Source organism: Trachinotus anak, unplaced genomic scaffold, assembly GCF_046630095.1.
Source record: "Trachinotus anak isolate AG129_WGS33_773 ecotype Australia unplaced genomic scaffold, CSIRO_AGI_Tana_v1 ptg000001l, whole genome shotgun sequence".
NCBI lineage: Eukaryota > Metazoa > Chordata > Actinopteri > Carangiformes > Carangidae > Trachinotus > Trachinotus anak.
The window spans coordinates 12761905-12783123 of NW_027273852.1; the positions used below are offsets into that span (position 1 = coordinate 12761905).

The 21219-nt window shown below is 41.9% G+C and overlaps 3 protein-coding genes across 4 annotated transcripts; 1 reads left to right on the forward strand and 2 right to left on the reverse strand.

Annotated features, from left to right (window-relative positions):
- The first annotated feature begins 220 nt into the window (after positions 1-220).
- On the forward strand, positions 221-2934 carry mrpl30 (mitochondrial ribosomal protein L30). The gene is made up of 5 exons (XM_071477829.1): positions 221-536; positions 943-1026; positions 1461-1607; positions 2147-2220; positions 2418-2934. The coding sequence occupies exons 1-5, from the start codon at positions 495-497 to the stop codon at positions 2548-2550; spliced, it is 480 nt and encodes a 159-aa protein (XP_071333930.1). The 5' UTR covers positions 221-494; the 3' UTR covers positions 2551-2934.
- A 992-nt stretch (positions 2935-3926) lies between these two features.
- On the reverse strand, positions 3927-8069 carry txndc9 (thioredoxin domain containing 9). Of its 2 annotated transcripts, none has more exons than XM_071477808.1 (5): positions 7940-8069; positions 6491-6696; positions 5906-6024; positions 5054-5308; positions 3927-4941 (listed from the first exon to the last, which is right to left on the reverse strand). In XM_071477808.1, exons 2-5 carry the CDS (start codon positions 6662-6664, stop codon positions 4821-4823), a joined length of 669 nt encoding a protein of 222 aa, XP_071333909.1. In that variant the 5' UTR covers positions 6665-6696; positions 7940-8069; the 3' UTR covers positions 3927-4820. The 2 variants fall into 2 exon arrangements, with proteins under 2 accessions (XP_071333909.1, XP_071333918.1); XM_071477817.1 differs by lacking the exon at positions 7940-8069 and adding an exon at positions 7801-7820.
- A 780-nt stretch (positions 8070-8849) lies between these two features.
- Positions 8850-19915, reverse strand: rev1 (REV1 DNA directed polymerase). The gene is made up of 22 exons (XM_071477837.1): positions 19777-19915; positions 18923-18998; positions 18141-18273; positions 17396-17564; positions 16754-17293; positions 15767-16620; positions 15190-15288; positions 14956-15072; positions 14684-14810; positions 14450-14578; positions 14207-14361; positions 14001-14120; positions 13674-13894; positions 13392-13564; positions 13080-13309; positions 12805-12998; positions 12445-12714; positions 11645-11744; positions 11333-11535; positions 11073-11223; positions 10865-10967; positions 8850-10762 (listed from the first exon to the last, which is right to left on the reverse strand). Exons 2-22 carry the CDS (start codon positions 18986-18988, stop codon positions 10651-10653), a joined length of 4266 nt encoding a protein of 1421 aa, XP_071333938.1. The 5' UTR covers positions 18989-18998; positions 19777-19915; the 3' UTR covers positions 8850-10650.
- Between the last annotated feature and the right edge of the window lie 1304 nt (positions 19916-21219).

Genomic DNA, 21219 nt, shown 5'->3' on the forward strand with positions numbered 1-21219 from the left:
CGACACTTCCGGTCAGCTAGACGAATGCGTCACCAAAACAACTCCCGGAGAAACGTAATGCTGCACAAATAGTGTATTGGGAATAGATTTGTATATTTTTAACAGAAACATACAGCGGAAGTATGTGAATTTTACTTTTGACATCCGTCCATCCTCACGTTTTAAAAGTTTCAAATAAAGTTTTATAGGAACGTTGCTCAAGTGATATTTGTCGATGTCGGTGCATCTTGACAGTTACTCCGTCACACTTCCGGTGGGGAAATCCATGAAGGATGACTTTAAACGTGAACAACTTGTTTCATCTCTTGAATTAACATTATACACCTGAGTTCGGTGTATTTGATATGAACAGTTACATTTGTGGCTTTATTTTATAACGTTTAGTTCGGTTTGTAGCAAACGCTTGTGTCCGAGGTTGGGCGTGCTGTAACCTTGGCGTGCATGCCTGTGACATCAGCGCTGCTGTAGTGGGAGAGGTGCACTCACAAGAAAACATGTCAGGTGTCTGTCGTGTTTTGGCCTCCTTGTCAACAAAGGTAAGAACATCATGTTTCAAACTGCAGCGGGCCGGTGCTACAGCCGATGCTGACATAATCAGATGACTTTTTCATTGTGGTTATAAATCAGTACTTCAGTGTTGATGCTGTGCAGGCATTTTGAGTGTAAAGACAAAAATTATATTTACACAAACGCAGTTCTGCTTGCTTATTTTGAACACTGCCCACAACCCAATTAGCCCAGAGATATTAAAGTGATAGCTCACAGTATCATCATAACAAAATCGGATGGTTGCCCACTTCATATTGTCTTGCGGTTTGTAATGCCATATGGCCCAAACCTACAGGACATTGTACTTGGGTTCTTCATTATTAGAGAGCACATCTGCTTTTTAGCCCTACGCCTTTGCTTTTAACTTTGTCTTGTCACTGTGTATTTTTACAGATCCCGACAGAAGCTACACTTTTACCATGCCCGTGGTTTGTTTCTGCTCGCAGCAAATTTTCTAAAGCAAGAATCCCAAAAGAGGTGAGAATTAAGGCAAAAGTCCAGGTTTGCTGTATGTTAGTTACATTGCAAATTTGTTAAAGCAAATAACACTTTCATACAATGTCAGCTAAGGTGAGTTCTTCTTTATTGCCTACGCTTTTGGCATTTGGTGTTAATTTTTACTACTTAAGTAATTTAAGTTTATATTGTGCTCACATGGTTCATATTGGTAAATTAGTTAAGGCAGAGTTCCAGCGAGGTTCAGGCTCTAAAACAGTACACAGAGGACAGGTGGTGTGGGGGTATCGCAATTGTTGCCCCATGACCAGGGCAGATTAATGAGCTAGACAGATTCATCTGGCCAGCCATGGTAATAATGATGCCCCTTTGTTCTGCACTTCTTAACGGTTTAAGATTTACGTCATATCATTTGCTCTGTTGTCAGTACTCAGAGTGTCTGTTTTTCTTTGCAGATTTTTGCTGAGAGATCAAAAGAGCATGAGAAGTATGGGGGCGATCCGGACCAACCTCATAAACTGCATATAGTAACTCGAGTCAAAAGTGTGATGCGAAGACCGTACTGGGAGAAGGAGATGGTGAAACACCTAGGGCTTGAAAAGGTAAGGTTTTTGTTCTATTCAAAGCCCACAACACATTGGTTTGCCCGATGTGTAATGCTTTCAAGTTTAAAGAAAGTAATCTGAGAATGAATATATGGTAAATATGCTCGAATGAAATGTATTTTCAGGCATGTTTTAGCTGTAACTGTGTAAAAAGGTCATGTTCAGTGCTCTTTGACTACAACACTACAACGCCCAGTAGTCTAACATCAACTCTTGGTGATGAAATTTCCATCCATGTTATATTTTGCTTGTGGCAGAGTTGCATTTAGCAGCCTGATATGCATTATGCACAGTGTCTTAAACATGGCTTGTAGAGTGAAGAAACAGCTTTCATCAAGATAGAGTAATAGTATAGAAGGATAATCCCTAGAATTGTTAGCATTGATTCAAACTGATCTAAAATCTGTCCACCATAGTCACCAACATTTATTATATTATTTTCTAGAGGCAAAAATGTATTGAACTTGTAACGCTTACAGTCTTGGATTGCTTTTTACGTTTGTTCACACTTTGTTCTCTCTCTGTGTTGTGTTTAGGCACATGTCCCTGTAATTCACAAAAATACACCAGCGGTCAATAGTCAACTGAAATTTGTCAAGCACCTGGTGAGGTAAGATCAATGTGCTGAAAGGGGGTAACACAACTCCTTTGAATTAAGGTTGTCAAGTCTGTAAATCATCAGAATGTGCAGTGACAGAAAATGACTGGAGTCACACATGAGGATTTATCATTTTTTGGAGCTCTCCACAAATTCTTATTAAAGCTATTTGTCTGGTTATTGAAGGGTGTCTGTCCTTGTTCACTCAGGATCCAGCCTCTCAAGACTCCCTATGGCCTCCCTGCTGAACAGGACATGGCCGACACCTACATTAACAGCAACGGAGAGCTGATTGTCCGTCGCCTCCTCCAACCTGTAGACCCCAAGGCAATCGAATCTTAGCTCCACTCAATAAATTCATATTTCAGATGTACATAATATCATGGAAATTACCCTGTGCTCCATATCTGATATGATTCCACTATTTGAAGGTAGCTGTATGCAATGTCTGAATCATTTTGCTGAGTAGAAAACCTGTGTTGCAGGTTTGAATGCGCTCGGGATTTAATAAGTTAAGTTATCCAGGCAAGTTTGTTTGTTTTGTCTACCTGTCAGCATACACCAACTTGAATAGCAACCTATCAACCGTACATACAGCTGTTACAACTGTAAAATTGTGATCTGTTTTCCACACAAATCACAATTTAGAAACAGATGATGGCTTAGATTCATTATTAAACCTGACTCATACAAACTTGCATTAAAAACTTTTTGGAATGAAAAACAGCCTATATCCTTCTTACTTGTTTTTTTTATGAAGACAAGTTCTCTATCACCTTCTCTCACTGAGTCAGACTAACAATGGGAAATTACTTTTTTCAGAAGACAGTTTACACCAAGTGTCCACCCATACAGGTCGTCTCACATCTTTTTTTTAACAATTATACCACTTTACAGGACTGTGGCTGTGCCATTATTCCATGCTACATAATAATATTACACATACATCCATCACCTTATATCATCTTAGAGGGTTGTGGGGGGGTTGGAGTTGATCCCAGCTGACCCTGGGTGAGAAACAGAGTATACACCCTGGACAGGTGGCCGATCAATCACGGGGCCAACCCTCAGAGAAAGAGACAACCGGTCATGCTCTAACTCACACCTATGGAAAATGTATTGCCCCCAGTAAGCCCAGCCTGGGTGTCTTTGGGCAATGGGAGAAAACCCATGCAGGCACATGGGGAACATGCAAACCCCGTACAGAGAAGTCCTGGCTGGCTCAGGACCCAGAACCGTCTTGCAGTGAGGCTGCCTATGTATATTGTTTTCTGCAGTTTGTAAGAAGTCGACAAACCTGACTTCTTTATACTAACTGTAAATGATACAATCTGTGACTTTAGAATCACACTGCCAATGAAACTGAACTATTTTATTCCCCAAGAACTTATGTTTTTTTATCTGGGGTGTTTCTGGAGCTGTTTCACCACCATCCACAAATAGATACAATTTCACAGCTCTGAGGATCTCCTCCATTTCCTTTGTGCTCTGTGGGAGAGTAGTCTCCCTTCAACAGAACACTCAAACATCAAGGGTTTCTTAGTCTGCAGTGACTTCTTTGTCATACATTGTGTACATTGTGTTACACTATGAGAGTTGTGGGATCCATTGTGTTTAAGCGTTCTAGTATGAAACTCAGGATGCTGTCACATCCATCTCTCACAATTATCCTCACTGTAGTTTACAGAGAACAATACAAAATCAAAAGAGCATCAAAGGACCTTTTAAACTTTTTATTAAGTCTTCATTAGGTTAAGTCACTCTTGCTACAAGGAAATGTCTTGTGAAAATGGAATCAGATGCTAAAAGATTAACTTGGCACTCTCATGCATCGTGGTTTCTGTTCAAACACCAGACTCACAGTCACAAGGGAACACATGAAATAAACAGAACTACCTAAATGAGCACGCCTGTAATTCAAGACAAAGCTTTAAGGTGTTAGTCAATGAAGAGACAAAATTAACAATACAGGAAAAAGCTAAGAGCTAGTTGATAGATGACCTGAGCAGTGGCTCAGTGAAAAGTATCCTCTACAAGTTGATGTGTAATGTCTCTCTTGAAGTGCATGTACAGAGGAGTGACAAATGAAAGGAAAAAGCTGTATTGATGAGTGGAGACACACAACGAGTGCAGAAACGCCCACACGGGTGCACTGCGTGGTCATGCTGTGCTGCAGGTATATAAATGCCAGCCCTGAATGCTTGACCCCTACAGTGAGGGGATGCGGTGGCTTCGTTGTGCCCTGGGGTCCACTTCTCTCCTTAGAGAAGGGGTCTGCAAACTTTACTGATAGGGGCATCTTTAGTTTTCTGAACTGATCTAAAAAAAAAGATTTTGGACCAACGTATGTGTTCTTCTTCAATTTGTTACCTGTCTATATGTCATTATGTAGCTGTTCAAATACGAAGACGTGACATACAATTCATTAAATAAGGCTGAAACAAAAACACTAAATGCTTTCATAAAATAATTTGATATAAAATATGGAAATTTGTAATGAACAGGTAAGTTCATGAGAGAAGGGGAGAAGAAAAATTAAAGCGGGCTGTCTGCTTGACTTTATTTCAATGAGGTAGCCCTGAGAGAGAAAACCAGGCGACTGTCAGTGCTTTTCAGTCATCTCCAGAATCTGAATCTGAGTCGTAACCTCGTCCTCTGATGGTTTTCTTCTCCACTTTTGTAAACTTTGAGCCTGATCTCTGCGTCACTGTGGGGGGCTCCATCAGGTTACCGCTGGAACAGGAGAAAAAGGGTAGTGTAAAAATTAGGGTAGAGTAACAGCGTTGTTTTTAACAGCGGATGCTATGTAGGCTTTAAAAGGAGCAGGAAGGAATCTGTGCCTCACCTGTAGTTAATGACATCTGCACAGCCAAGTCTCCATTCAAGCATCTCTGTAGGAAACTCGTCTGTGTTTCCCAAGTCAGTGAATCCAACCACATAGTCCTTTGTTTTTCCGTCAATCAGCAAAGCCAGTGTAGGAATAACCTTGATCCGCAGCCTCTCTGTCAGAAATGGGGCCTTCTCTACATTCAGTTTGATGAATTTGGTCTCAACATGCTTCTTTGCCAAGATGGCCAAGTGTTTGTCGAGGATCTTACATCTATATGTGCAAGAAAGAAGACAGAGTGACAAGTTTAGCAGCCTGATGACAACCTCCTGCAGCTACTAACATCCAGACAAACACTGAAGACATGAACTTGTAGAAAAGATCTAACGTCAAAGAAAATGTGTTCATGTTAACAACGCTTAAGTAGCATAATGAATTAAAAGTTAGAAAGACACTGCACCGAGTCCTTCAAATGATATACTTCTGCAGTCCTAAAGATAATCAAGTTTAGGCTGCAAATAACAATTACTTTGAATGCTGATTATTTATTCAATTTATCATTTCATGTACAAAATAGTGAATGACACAGGACACAACGTGATATCTCATTTTGTTCAACAGAATAAAACCCTAAACACATAATTTGCAATGAGTTAGGATTAAACAACAGTGACATACTTCAAATCTGAAACCACTGAAAGTTTGTCGTTTTCGCTTTTTAAATGACTGAAAGCACAAATTGATTATTACCACTGTGAACTGACTTATCAATTGATTGACTAGCCCAAGATTTAATTTCTGAATTGTAGACCTGTCACTCCATCACTTAGAGTGTTCACTGATATAAATAAATACTTTCTATGGACTTACCTGAAGGTGGAATTTCTGTAGAAGTGGCAGACGACATTCTTGCTGTCCTTGACCTCGCTGAAAAAATCTTTCTCACTTGGGATTTCTCTGTACTCCCCATGGCCTTTAGACAGCCACTCCTGAAAAAGAGAGAACCAAGATGAGTAACAGAACAAGAGACCTAAAAAAGCAGAAAACATGGCTTTTACATTTGTGTACAGTGGTAGCAGGCAGTCTCCTTTTGGGCTGAATGAAATGAAATTAAAAAATTTTGGGATGTGAACAAAAGGAAAACCATTTTCCCCATGAAGAATCCACTTGGATTCCTGATGTATAGATATGTTCCAGAGCACAAGCTCGTCTATAAATCAACCCAGGGTTTCCCACCATGCTCCTTGTGTAAAATTCAATTACTTTTCTGAACCTTTATTTTACAAAACTGGTTTCCATTACATTTTACATTTTAGTTGTTCAGACAAAAATTATTTCTAAATGGGATATAACTAATTTCAGAAAGATTATTATCACTTCCCACAGCAGGTTCAGATATATGACATCAATGTTGCATGTGCTGTGAGAAGTGCATTAACTAATTGGCCCACATACCTGCTTCTGTTTCTGGGCTTTTTTAAGAGCCTCTAAACGCCTCTCCTTCAGTCTCTCCAAATCATCTTCATCCATTTCATTCAGTTTGGTCAACTGTGCATCCACCTGCTCCTCCATCAACTTGGCCGACTGCTCCAAAACCTTTGTTATGATTTCCATTGATTGGTTGGCCATGGTTGCCTGCTCAGTGTGAAACTCTCCTGAACCTGAGGGGATAAAGAACAGATGAAGTAAGCTGAGACGTAACACCAGTTAACACTGGCCCCATCTGTCTGCTGGGATTCAGTTACACTGTGTTTCCTACACAAATCATCAACTGTGCCATACTTAATCTGCTACAGTTAGTTGACTGATCATAAGCAAATTAATAAGCAAATATTTTGATAATCGATCCATGTTTTCTGCCACTTTTAAAGCAAAAAGTCAAACATTTGCTGATTTTAACTTCTCAAATATGAGAATTTGCTGCTTTTCTTTGTCATATATGAAATATCTTTGAGACAAATGGCTAAGGAAAATAGTCTTTTGCTGCAGCTTTGCCACATAGCTCTTCTCTTCTTCTCTGCTCATATACGTCCACTGTGCAGGCCAAGGCAGCAGGCAAACATTTGATCATTTTCATAAGAAAATAAGGGTAGTTATGCAATGACAGTAAAGCTCACAGTTAGTTCGGTAAACCTTGCTAATACAAATGCAGGCTGTCGTGTTGAGTTATTCCTGAAACTATTTTTTTGAGAGTTGTTGAGGATTGTAGTTGGTGATGCTGTTGAACTGCATGGTGTTATCGGTGTTCAGAATATTAATTCTACCCTCAGACATTAAAATAATAGACACACCTGTCTTGCAAAAATAATATAACCTCCATGACGGTAGAAACATTGCGGGGCTGGTGTATTACACTGCTTTGGCGTTTAGCTAACTAGTTTTTGCGTCAACGTGAGCAACGCAGCATCTTACTTAGATCAGCAGGTGTGCGGATGACGAGGTGTTTAAAGTAAGAGCCTGAGGTTAAGTTACCGTCAGGCTACAAGCCGTCAGAGTGAGCAGTGTCTTTCAGGTGGAGACAAAGCCATGGTAACGACGGGGCACACCTTCTTTCTGCCGGCTGTTAGCTTCGGTGCAGTGTTTGGTTATGGCTGTTTCTTTGATCAGCTTTTCCCCTTTTTGCTTCCTGTGCAGCTCAATAATACACGCCAGTAGACGGAGAAATGTAGCCAGGTACTAACTTTTACCAATAATCAAAAAAAAAAACCCATCTAACGCCAGATAAGACTAGTTCTTGTGCTAGCTTGCTAAGCTAAGTAGCTCACATTAGCCCCGCGAGTCTCATAGACGTTAACGCTCCCATCGACATGGCGGGAAAATCGTCGATCATAACAAACATCAATGATCCGTGGTGTTAAAATGATAATATGGTAACTCATAACCCCGTTGCCGTTGAATGATTACCTGGAGGAATTACAGGTGTCCGTTTCGCGCACGAAATGCAATGGTATTGCTCCGGATGTGACGTCACAGCAGGCCCCGTTCAACCCATAACTTCATCCGGGCAACTCGCACCCATGACGTAAGGGAAGTATATTATGTTCTATTGATGTTTATAACTGAATACTATGATGCTCCCTTTGTTAAGTTTCTTTGCACTTTCTTATACCTGTTTATTCTTGAAGACATATTTTGTTACTTATCATTGTATGTTCTGTTTACTTTATCAAATATATAAATGATCATGTGTATCCATTTATTGCCATTTTGATTTAAATTATTGTGATTTATTTATTTTTTAATCAAGTAGGCCAAGACATAATGATGTCTGCGGTCAGAAAGCAAAGCTCATTTTTGTAACCTATGTGACAACTACAAAGCTGCTTTGTGGCAGCTCATCTGTACCAGATTGCACAATAATAACAATACAATGTTCCTCCAATACATTGCTGCAAGCAGACTGAACAACAGTGCCATAAATCTACAACCATAGTAAATAACTTTTTCTTAGCATGATGTTTTGTTTTTATTTGTGATCATCACTAGGTGGGGCTGTGTATGATCCAGAGGAGCAGCCAGTGTTTGGCCTCGTTGAAATAAAATGCCCAAATCTACAGAACTATATGGACTGCCCATATATTTTCTGTTAGAGTTTTCTGTTAACCAGTGCTCATTGATAAATAAGAACTATAAATAGCATTGTTTATGAAAACACCATCACTTTACTTGAAATGCCTACAACTTCTCACAGTTCTCTCTCTCTCTATCATATTATATATATATATTATATTATATCTCATTCACTACTTGCAGTTTTTTCACCCTTCTACTAGACTGGTTGCAACTTTAAAAACAGACAAAGACAAATTAATAATTACAGAGTTTACAGTTTATTACCAAGATTTAGAAAACTTACAAACAAGTTCACAGCTTAAGGTCGTCAGGCACAAGCCAGTTTAGAGAAGACAAGACTGGCCAATTTTAGCTCCTGGCCATTCCCTTCTGGAAAGATATGATAGGTGAAGAGAAGCAACATCTTGAAAGTGAATGGAGACTTGCACATTATGAATTACATTCATTTCAACAAGTAAAAAAAAAAAAAAAACACAACAGCTTGATTTGGCTTGCATATAGGGATACTGTTTTAAACAAACTTTTCAAGCACACACATCATGTTTTGCATGGTAAGATCACAAGCCAGCCAGCCAGCCAACCGCATCTGCTGAGTACTTCTGATCACCATCATCACCGTCTTAACAGTTAACGTCACAGAAATACAATGATGTAGCCACAAGCCATACACTCCAGCATGTGAAGTACACAAGATGGGTTACAGAGTTAAAAATCACACCTTCTGTTCCTATGCAAATCCAGCATCATTTTAATATACAGATTTATGAAACCAGTGACAACACACTGGAATACCAAGATTTTACTCCAAGTACAAAGGTTGTATGAAATATTACATTATCTTGAAGGGACATCTCACCTGTCAGTGAAAAAAAGAGATGCATAGGCTACTTATTGATTGCCATAACCTCAGTTAACATCCTCTGAAATCAGAGTGCTACTGAGAATCAACAGTTAACCTCATATGAAGTGCTTTGGCCAGCTTCTGATTTCCATGTTGGAACATGTACAAACAATTAGAGTGAGAAGATTTACAATTTAAAGACAGTTACTAAGAATTCACTACATGTAAACAATACAAGAGGTAAGCCCTCTACATCTTTTCTTTTAAAACTTTTAACAAGGATCTTTAAAAACATTATTTACATGTTATAATAACAGGGTTTGGCACTTTTTTGCAAGAGACAAGAAAAAGAAGACACTACTGTATGCTCCAGACTAGATTTTGTCTGTTTTTTGTGACATAGCAGTAGTAGATATTTCACAGGTTAGTATAAGTGGCATGGGACACAAAGGAAACATAAATGAAAATAAAGATAATTTATTCCTATTGTTTCTGTGATTATCATAGATTTGATGTCTGAGGAGTTCAACAAGACTAAGCGATTCCAAAATCACTAAAAGATGCTCTGTGTTTCAACATGATGACTATGTTTACCGCTGTCATTATTTTAAACTGGGACTGAGTGAAGTGCAACAAATTAACCTTAAATGTGCCCGTATAACACTGTTTAATCATTAGACAAATAGGTCATTGTCAATTGGGAAAAAAAAAAAAAAAAAAAAAAAAAAAAATCATATCTTACAAGGCCTGGTTCAGACTGGACGTATAAGAAATAGTGAAGTACTGCCTGCAAAACACTTTCACATATGTATGGAACTGAGTCTTGGCATTATTGAAGAAGAACTCATATGCAAACTGATTAATTTTCTAAAAGTTGCTACAATTATCACTGTTCTGGGTTTTGATGAGTAGATTCTACACCAAGTACTTTTCCTGCCCTTCAGTTAGTGTTACTTGTCCCTTAAAGAGCAAGTACAGAAAATAATGCACTGCACACACTCTCATCAAATACTGCCATGGGTTTTGTAACACTTTCTCATATTGTATGTCTGTGAAGACAATACCTGGCAGATGCAGCACTGGTGCCACATTCAAGAAGGAGGGAAATCATCATTTAGATGTCTTTATTTGTACTGCAGATGACCTTGTAAACATACCAGTACACAAAAGGTAACACAGTGAAATTAGAATCCCCCTTTCTTCATGTTACCTTCAGGGTGCTGCCATAAGTCTGTTGCACAACCACCTGCACGTTGTCTAGGATAAAGTCAAACGCCATACTCCAAACAGACTCCAGCGACTGCTGCATGAGCCTGCAAATAAAAGATCAATATGCAACATGGGGAATAAATAAAAACAAAAAAGAAAGTATGGCAGGCAGAGGAGTGGAGGAGGCTAAACTGTACGGCTCTTACCTTTTCATATATTTTATAATCAAATCCAACCTCTCCAGATCTTTGTCCTCAATCAGATCAGTGCAGTATCTCACCACTTGCAGGATGTCCTCCTCCATGGGGTCTAAGGAAAAGTAAGCAGTGATTTCAAAACACGCATTTCTGCAATGCCACAAACAACACAGGCCACTGTGCTGGCTCTGTTACAGAGCCACAACTCGCTGTATACCTGTTACAGTGGTGACCCATTCACGTAGGAGTGTTTTAATGTCCGTGAGGTCGCAGGCTCCGGCTAATGCTGGCGCAGGACGAGGAATGAATTTAGACAGAGACTCTGGGATGTCCGGTTTTGAGGAGGATGTGGACGGACCATTTTCAGTCTGGAAAGGGAAGACAGATGTGAAGTGGGGAGATGGGTCAAGCTCTAAACAACCATAACTTGTCAAAAAAAACCTTAATGTTCATGTATGAAACTGTTTATAGGCTCACCTTTACTATGTTTATTGGTTCTCGTGTTATAAGAGATGGGATGGTCTTGGCAGGGTTGTTTGTTGTGTGACGCCTCTTCGTAGGGGAAGTTCCTTTTTTAAGGGGGCTCACTGCATTTTTTCTCTTGTAGCGCCGTTTCACACGACCAATGCCAGTTCCTGCTCCTGACTGTTTTAGCTGCAGCAGTGGATTCTTCTGTTCCACTGCAGAGAAGCAAAGAGGACCAAAAAATAGGTGTTGAGAAGATGCATGCTGATGATAGCAGAGAAAACAAAGGGCAGTCCTTTGCATCTAATACATCTGAGGACTTACACATTTTTGACTGAGGCTGGACAGTTGTTATGCGGTTACAGGCAGACTTCAGTTCTTCCTGGAGCTCTTTGGGAAGGGCAGCAAATACGTCTGGATCAACCTGCGGTCAGAGAGTCAAGAGACCATGTGAACCTGACTGTCAAGTCACAACTACAGAATCAGCTTTGTATATTTTCTGGACACTATTCAATACAGCCAGTACTCATAATTGTGACATGCTCGATTTGTCCTCTTAGGACCTAGGCTTCTATATTATGTTTACTGAAGCCGGAGTGAGCCCACACGACCAAAATGGAATCTTTCTTTTGTTTTCTTCATCCAGGTTATTAAGTTGGTAGATATTTATAAATTGGGTTTTGGTAAATTTTCAGTTAATTGCCACATCCAACACGTCCATGTGGAGGCATTAGAGTGGGAGGAAGTAGTTCGGAAATAATGGACATCTGGACTAATCAGCCTGGTCTGCTGCCAGTGTGGCCCAGACCCAGACACAGAAGATGAAAATAGTTACACAGAGGAATGAACCAAAAGGCTAAATAATAAAAAAAGAGCATCGATTATGCTCCTGTTTTCAATTATTGCTGTCTACATGTAACCTCTCTCTAATTTGCTAATTCCTTTTTCTATGTATGTGAATATATTTTTTTGTTTGAAAAACCATCTTTTATCTACCAATATAAAATGTCTTTAACACACGTGAAAGTTTCTGTAAATAGTTTAAGTGATGAAAAATATAAAAACTTAATATTAACTGCAGTTAATATTCATAAAAGTCAAATCTCCACCCGATGCCTCTCTACCTGTGAGAAGTTTGGTAGCTCCAGTACAATTCCTAGACTGTCTGGTTGGTTTGGAATCTGCAGAACCAATGTTCCTGCAGGTGGAACGTGCAGTGCAGGTCGGGGAGGTGAGGCTGGAACAGACTTCAGGGAGGGAGGCTGTGGAAGAGCAGCGGAGGACTGTGGACTGGGTGAGCGATGGTTGTTTTGTCTCCCTTCCCGATGAGTCCATGACTGTTCCACTTGTTCTCTCAGTTCTGCAGGCAGGGCCTCCAACACAGAACGGTCCACCTTGGGGATTATAAATAAACACAATTTGATTAAACTGCATCACTGATCAGCTCTCAGTCCCCCAATCAGAAATATCCTTCCAGCCCCTACCTGTGAAGGGGAGGGGACTTCAATACTGAAGTTGAGACGTGCACGTGAATGTTTCGGAGTTCGTCTGCAGGCCTGCTGGTCTTTGCTTGTCCCAGGGACTGGCTCAGGAGGGGACAGAGGATGTGGAGAGGAGCCAGATGATGGGGCTGTAGTTGAGAAAGACTTGTCCTGATGTGTGCTGTTGTCTGCAGCACCTGTAACATTGATCTTGAACTCAATTGATTTCAAAGACAAAATCAAAGACACAAGCTTAAAAACAAAGACCTTAGACAAACCTCTGTTGTGGGATCGGGCTCTCAGTCCCTGGCCAAGCAACATCTCTTTGATGGAGCGTGTCTGCTGGCCTGTGGAGTCCTGGGGGACAGAGTGATTTCCATCAAGAAGCTGGACCTGGATACCAACTCCTCTTAGGTCCTGAACCTGCAGCTTCATGGCATGGAACAGCTTGATGACTGCAGTGGCAATCAGCTGACCACTGTCAGTTGATTGAGCAAGCATCACAGTCCTGGTAGAAGGAGACAGATAAAAGTGAGTCTATCGAGAGACAAATACCTTGTAACATACAGGGATGATAGTCTCATTCTTACCTGGCAAAGTTATCACATATGCCATGACCACCGTATTTAGCCGGTTCTAGTGGAGCTCCGACCTTGCGTACCATGACCTTGAGGGTAACTCTGCGACCCCGCAGGCCTGCTTCTTGTAAACGTTTTTGCACCTCCATGGACAAGTTAGTCAGGAAACACTCTGCCTCATCAATCTGGTGAGTGGTAGAACAAACGTGTTAGAGAGAGGTGGGTGAGAAATACAGAGAAGATTAAAAAAAAAAAAAAGAAGACATGGCATTGGAGAAAGAGAGTAAGTCTAACCCTTGTAAAGCGAATGTTGTAGTTCATCTCAGCTGAGACAGACTTTCGTTCCTTCTCGTAGCGGACAGGCCGGTCATCCAGCCCTCTGCAGAAACGGAACAAAGTTTGTCCAGTCCGGGGTCCAAACTTCTTCTGTAGCTGAGACAGAGACACCTGTTGCAGGTCCCCACATGACCTCACACCCATAGCAGCCAACTTCCTGCCCATAACAGGCCCAACACCTGGAAAAGGGGAATTACATTCATCGTTTAGTCTCATCTTTATCTCACAAAAGCGAAAAAGCTGTAGATTGATGGACATGACCAGCAGGTGGTGCTGTATCTCCACCTGGTAAGCTGGTCACTGGCAGGTCCCTGATAAAATCGTCCACTTCTTCAGACCTTAAGAAGTATTGTCCATCTGGCTTGGCCTTTCGGGTCGCCAGCCGAGCCAACAGGATGTTGGACCCTGAACAGGTGAGCAGTCAGTTTGAATTTGTAAACTACAAACACAGTCTTGATCCATTTTACAGTATAGGATACACATAAACTCACCCATGCCCACTGAAGCACAGCATCCTGTTTTCTCCTTGATGTCAGCTCTGATAGCTTTGGCAAGATCTCCTGGGTTGATGCCCAACTCAGCGAGCAGAGCAGAACCGTCTATCAACACTTCATCACAGCTCAGAGCCTCAATGTCGTGGGTATAACTGCAAAGGGTCAATAAGTGAGAGGGTGTGCTTTAAGACGTTTTGCATGTAAACAAAAGAGAAGTGAGTGAAGTTAAGTTGTTCTTACCCAGCTAGTATCTCATACATGGTGAGAGCCACCTCTTTGTAAGCCTCAAAATCATATGGGACAGACTGCAGTGAGGGACATAACTGTTTTGCTTTGCCAAAAAACATCCCGTTCCTCACGCCTGCCTGTCTGTGAGAGACAACCAATTTATTAACATTTGGCTTAGTACTAAATACAGATGTCTCTGCTGTTTAAAATCCACAAGGTGTACGTGAGTATGTGCTAATATCTTACCTAGCCGCATAACTGCAGGAAGCAATCTCTGCCATCGATAGCGCAGTAGCATCCTGGTCCATCCCGTTGGCGTGGGAGTCAGGACTCTCTTGTGAAGGAGTTCTGTGGAAATCCTCATCACCCTTCTCTGAGAGGCCAAACAAGGGTACACTTAGCCAAGCAGGTTACATTAAACCATTAAAAGGAAAATGCAGGAAATACATGTAGCCAGGCCTGTGACAGTCAAAGAATGGACTCTCTGGGACAAACCATGAGGGGTATGACAGTCTCACCTGGCTGAGGATGAGTGTGTTTCGTCTGGTAGTACTGCTGCTCCACCAGAGGGTTGGCCCCGGGTCTCAGAGGCACTCTGACCTGTCCACGGTTACTGGTCACAGCTACGGGCTTTCCTGCAGGAGAAGCTCGGACTCAACCATATGTAACAGGTGCCTGTGCTACATATGAATACAACATGAACCTCCGTTTCACTGACAGCACACAATTTAAATAGACAAAAGCTGCCTTACCTTTGAGGTCTGGCCGATGTCGAATCCCCACAGACACAAAGAAACAGTCCATGTCCACATGAAGAATACAAGATTTAACACTTGCAGGTGCTGACATACCTGACACACAAAGAGAAACCCAGACATTAATTTGCATTGTTTTCCAAATCACAAAAAACAACGCAGCATCTAATGGTGTCACGTATCCCAGGACAGAGGCTACACAAGGGTCATGAGTACGCTGGGTACCCCATAAATAAGCTGGGACACCAACATTGTAAATATTTAAGATGATGGAGAGAAGACTTATGAGCAGCGGTTTCCTTATACATGATGATACACCACATTTTTTAAAAAGATGTTGAACACTTTGCCTTTATTGGACAGCTCACAGTGGAGCGACAGGACACATTTTGAGAATAAGAGAGAAGCAAGGTCTACAGCTGAATTTCATCTGGCAAGTTGTAATACGCCCACCATGCGCATCTTAGACCACCGAGGCACCATGATGCCCAAATACAACATTCAAAAAACAAGAGCACAAAGCAGCTTGACTTTTAGATGAAAAGAGACAACAAAGTGACGCTTCCTTTCCTACCTTGACTCTCTGAGGAGTGCGGGATCACAGATTTCCTCAGTCGATCTTTCCCAGGAAAGGAGGCACCCCCTGCTGCTTTTCGTTTGCTATGCAGTTCATTGACATACTCAGAAAAGCCGTTCCTCCACGTGGAGATCTGGTGTAAACGCGAGCGGGAGTAGTACTCAGAGATCAAATCACCTGTCTGTGCCCGCAGCTGTGTTGAAGACTTCAGCGATGATGATGATGATGATGATGATGATGATGCCTTGTCTGTGGAAGGACTGGGTTTGGTTATTATGTTGGTTGAGGCAGGATTAGATGAAAAGGCATTATGGTGACTTCCATTCAGTCGAATTGGAGAATGTGAAAGAGGGCGGGATGCTGGGGTAAGAGGAGTCTTTTCAGGGTTTGACTCAACCTGAAGGGATGGCTGGAGCTGTTTTGGGTGTAGGTGGGTTTCAGTGGCTTTTAGAGCCTCCTGGTAGGTGGGTAGTAGAGGTTTAGGTCTCTGCTCACTGGCTGCTTGCAAGCTGGATTGCTCCAGTAAGACAGGGGACTGGTCAGATTGCTTTGGAGGACTGTGGGGAAATTCATACGGGTCAGGTTTGGTCTGAAAATGTACTGGAGGACTCAGAGGTGTATCATCTTGACTCCTAACTCTGCATTCTGGCAGTTCCTTGTCAACAGAGGGTTCATCTGCAACAGGAGACAGGTCCTCTGGCTTTAAGGCACCGTTAACAAGATGAGTGTGTCCATTTGTCAGGGGTGCGTCCTTCACCACCTGTGGGAAAAGATCTTCTTTGCCACACTCTTGCATTTCATTCAGTTTAGAATGGCTCATCAAATCCAGTGAGGTCTGCGATAATCCATTTCTGTGAGATAAGAGATGACGGCTTAGTGTGTTATTGTAACAAGATGTTCAAGTTATGTGAGAAAACGATCTCTAAATGAAAAGAAAAAAAAAAAACAAATAATCCCCCTGTTTTATTAACTTCACATACTCACAGTTTTAATTCCACTTCCGTGCAGCCACTTGGGCGAGTGCTGTAAGAAGAGTTGGTCTGAGGTTGTGGTTGGCCGGCTCTCTGGTGCTGGAGATTACGTTGAGGTGTTTGAACAGTAGACTGTGGGGGCTTTGTGGGACTTGGTTTAGACTGCGGGTGGGTGCGTGAAGGGCTTCTGTGTCTGGGATCTATATTGATGTGACTGAATGCTATGTTTCTTGGTTGGGGGATAATGAAGGAAGCTCCAGGGCTGTGCTTGATAGACTGAGGTTGGACGTTGCCTTGGTAAAGTTGATTGTGGCTGGAGTTAGGGTTGGACTTATTCTGGTAGCTAGATGAGGACTGCCCATGGTAGGGAACAGAGTGCTGAACGCTGCGCTGTGGCAGGTGAAGCTTTTGATGGACGCTCAGCTGCAGCGGCCCATGGCTCGGCCCTGCCGTCTCTGAGGTCTGGCGCAGAGTCATTCCAGGGAAGAGTGGGGCTTTCTGCTTTGCGTACAGCTGGTACTGCAGGTAAGGCAGCAGACGGCCAGCCTTGACACTGTTTTAAAATTAACACAGATTTTTAGCTAACACAGTAAAGCATAAATTGTACAATAATCGTATGTGAACACATGAAATTGCCGACCCTCACTGAACATACCTGTCTGTGATCCACTCTGGCCTGATGACCTTTTCCCCTTTGAGCTCCTGAATTTTGCTGTTGGGCAAGTTATTGGCAATGATGTGGGTGGTCTTGGAGCGAGAGTAGTAGACGTGGAACTGGCCGCCATGCAGCATCATCAGTCTGCGAAGCTCATCTGCACTCGGTTCTGCTCACAAACAGGCAAGAAAGAAATCAGCGAGACAAAGAAAGACAAGAAAATGATAATGTCGGCTTACTAAGAGACAACACACACTGGCAGCAAAAGCACTGTTCAGTACACCTGCACCCATTATTTGCTATTTAAGCCCACACACCCGCAGCATCTTGAAACACATCATAACGGGTTGAAGCACATTTACTTGTCAGGATATGCCACTGTCCTATCAACCCTCTAGAAAAGCAGCAATTTACAACAATTTACAGCAATTAACAACTTCAGAGCATTATAACAAATCTATAATATATAAAGGTTCTGTACAGCAAACATTTTACATAATATATTGAAAACGGACTAATTTTTTTTCAGGCTACCAAATGAGGGGAGAGAAATGCAAATTAAATCACTGAGAAAAAAAAACAGCTTGCAGAATGCTTACTTTTCTTCCCATACCCTCTAATTCTTGGCTAACATTTACATGATCACGCCGTCTTTCATATCGTCAGGGACTGACTGAGGAAATTATAAGAGGAAAAGGCAGACAAGCTAGAGATATGTAAAATAATGGACGTAGCACATTATTACCTGTGTATCCATTGACATAAATGGCCACTCCAGTGAAGATGTTGGAGCATAAGCCTTCCTTCTGTCTTTCCCTGGGGGCATCAAGTTTAAACTGCTCATCCAGCTTGGAGACTTTGGCAGCCATATAGCCGCCCTGCACACGAGAAAGAGAGCAGTGGCAGAAGAGGGGGAATCACATTTAGATCACACACAAAATTGTCACAATCCATATTACTGACACAAATGCCAAAAATTCTGTGGTTTAGACGATATCAAAAAAAAAAAAAAAACAAACCCTGAGAGTTGTATTTAATTTGTTTTTTTGTTTGCTGACACACTTACTGTACAGAGACTACAAACCTGAGTTCCTGTGTGCACAGACTATACAGAGCCTGTCAGTGTGTATGACATTTAAGGAATGGCCCATGTATACGTGATGCTGCGTGCTGTGTCTGTGCAGCTGAAAAATACTTTGCCATTTTAGGGCACAGATGTCGTTGTCTACTTACTGTCTAATTGCTGTCCAGCCAGTATGGTTTATATTACTGTTATTATAAGACAGCATGGGTTACGTGCAGCTCTCGTCATAGTAGCTGTAGAATTTTGGCAGCCTAACCTTTTATCTAATTAAACAACTAGTGATCAGCTTGTAGTTATTTTACGATGAGAAGACAAGACAGAAATAGAACAGGGTGATCCACTTCCAGTTTGCAGTAAAAGTGCCCACTGCATCCCTTTTACTCTTGGCAGCGAGGTAAATTTCTACCAGGTAAATTGGTTATGATGAGCTGAGAGATACTCACCCTGTCCGCCCAACCATTGTCACCACCGGCGTTGGCTCTCTTCTTTGCCCACCCATCTCGACTCATACTGAGCTACCTGAAAGCACAAGAGGAGCTATTCAGCAACAGTGAAGACCCCGGACTGCTTTTAGTTAGTGTCTCATACATTATGTTTCATTGGTTATTTATGAATTTCAATGGAGCAAATTGGACTGAAGTGTTACATAGCTTACAGTACATCCTACAATTAACAAAGACTGAATTTGACAATATTCTTTTAATTACCAGCTTAAGTTGGCAAGGTATGTGAGATTACACTGTAACATTAGAGGTCTTTCTGTTTGTTTACACAGCTTACAGGCAGGGACACTGTTTGCAACTCATATTTGTGGTTGTTGTGATATGAGTTTATTTTTCCTGGAGGAGCGTCAACATACATGTTGTGATAATCGTTGTATGCCCTGAGGGAAGGGAAGGGAAGGGGGGGGGGGGGGGTTAATATCAGTGTCCAAGGGCATGCCCGGGCAGGTCCTGTGCCACTGACAGGTAGCTAACGTCGGGTTACAGCAGAGCCCCATGTGGCACTTTGCTACATCTCCCATGCTAACATTAGCCTCGCTTAGCTAGTTCATCCTGCATGTCGCTGCGCCACGGCTCCACGGTAAAACCATGTCAGTTCAGGCAAAAAAAATAAATAAAAAATAGGAGCAGAAGTGTGTTTCCTGCACTCATTAACAATGCTGGCAAAATGAGCGACCAAACAATGGATAAGGTATGGGACTACTGTGAAACTTCCGCACGGTGTGTTAATCGCGGTTGTAAACAAACAACGGCGCTGGGCGACTGTTTGCAAACAGAAGTCACTTGGTTTTTACCTTTTATCCTGTCAGGCTGGATTGTGAGCCACAGACTTCACTCTGCAGAGACTGGCCAGCGCAAACGTTGTGTGCGCACTGATTAGACGAGGTGAGACCAAAGGAAAGCGAAATGAAAATGCTCCAGACAGTCAGCTCGACTCCTCCGCCGTGACACCGTCCAGAAAACCCCTCTAGGTGAACCGAGATCCCCTTATTTTGTCACGCTGCCACGCCATGTCTCCTCAACATTTTCGCTCACCCCCCTGATCCTCCTGCTCTCCATTTCTACCGCCTGATCTGATCCCTTTGCTTTCTCTTCTTGCAGCGAGCGCGTCAAGGCGAGCGGGACGAAACATGTCAGTTCCGGCGAGGCTTTCAAAATAAAAGACATTTAACATTTTGATTTGGATTTCATTGAACTGCGCTTACAAGAATACAGGACTCAGCCTGCTGTCGAGGCTGATTTGTTATCAGTCTTCAGGGTTGAAAAAGAGGCCAATGCGGAAGAGCGATTCCTTGAATTGCACAACTTCACAGCAAAAATAAACACATGCTGCCTCTCAATACAGTCAAGAGTAATGATAGTCATATAATTTTAAAAAAGTGGGCATCACCTGAGCTAATTTGAGTAACTGGACTGACTTCACGGGCTGTTTGTGCCTTTAAAAGTGTTTTCAATGCAAACATTGGACAGATAATATGGTTTGTTGTGTAGTTAATAGACCGACGTGAGAAAGTCTGTGTTCCTGCTTTTCGAGGTGAGTGAAATTCAAGTATTGTTTTATTTAGATGTTAGCATCAATTAGCAGGTATCAGTGACTATGCTCACTATACCTGGCTTTTTAGCTTAGCTCGTTAACCAGCTAATTAGCCAGCAAACGAATTAGCCTTGGGTTAGCCTCAATACTGCTGTTATCACAAATACAAGTACTAACAAATTGTACTCAATTGTAATTATTCTGTATTTATAATTATTTGTTGTTGTTTTTAGATTAATCAAAACCAAAACAAAATGTAACTTATGTTATATATGTCTTTGTACATATGTTTTCGTTTCTTCTTATCAATTTGGTCTGACCAAACCCACTTGTCTAAGACCTAAGACCAACTGTATTTTATTTTTGAAAAAGTAATACGCTCCACTTCCGGTTTCCCGGCCTTTTCTTATCCAGCTTGATTCAGCTCGTCCCCGGCTTCTTGCTTTTAGCTTCAAGTTGTGCCGTAATGCCGCCGCTGTGCGGGCAACCGAGTCCATGGCATCTGAATTGACTGTCTAAGAGCTGTGTACAGTTTTCAAACCACCCGACCACACTTTCACACCGGGTTACTCATCGGTTTCGACACGGAGGATTGAGCCGCTGGCTCTGAAGCTTTTTGACGCACTGACAGACTTCACCTCAGAAAACCTGTGATCTAAACCAGTGCAGTGGGCTAATGCGCCCACACTGTCAACTGAGACAG

Bases quoted from the DNA above. Each gene is read 5' to 3' on its own strand.
- txndc9 (XM_071477808.1), bottom strand. From the start codon at position 6,664: ATGGCCAACCAATCAATGGAAATCATAACAAAGGTTTTGGAGCAGTCG. The intron at 5,309-5,905 runs GTAAGTCCATAG...TTGCACATATAG, and splicing joins TACAGAAATTCCACCTTCAG to ATGTAAGATCCTCGACAAAC. The intron at 4,942-5,053 runs GTGAGGCACAGA...CTCCTGTTCCAG, and splicing joins GCAGATGTCATTAACTACAG to CGGTAACCTGATGGAGCCCC.
- rev1 (XM_071477837.1), bottom strand. From the start codon at position 18,988: ATGAGTCGAGATGGGTGGGCAAAGAAGAGAGCCAACGCCGGTGGTGAC. The intron at 13,565-13,673 runs GTTAGACTTACT...ACCACTCACCAG, and splicing joins ACAACATTCGCTTTACAAGG to ATTGATGAGGCAGAGTGTTT. The intron at 11,536-11,644 runs GTAAGTCCTCAG...GCTTCTCTGCAG, and splicing joins CCAGCCTCAGTCAAAAATGT to TGGAACAGAAGAATCCACTG.
- mrpl30 (XM_071477829.1), top strand. From the start codon at position 495: ATGTCAGGTGTCTGTCGTGTTTTGGCCTCCTTGTCAACAAAG. The intron at 1,608-2,146 runs GTAAGGTTTTTG...TGTTGTGTTTAG, and splicing joins AACACCTAGGGCTTGAAAAG to GCACATGTCCCTGTAATTCA. The intron at 2,221-2,417 runs GTAAGATCAATG...TTGTTCACTCAG, and splicing joins TTTGTCAAGCACCTGGTGAG to GATCCAGCCTCTCAAGACTC.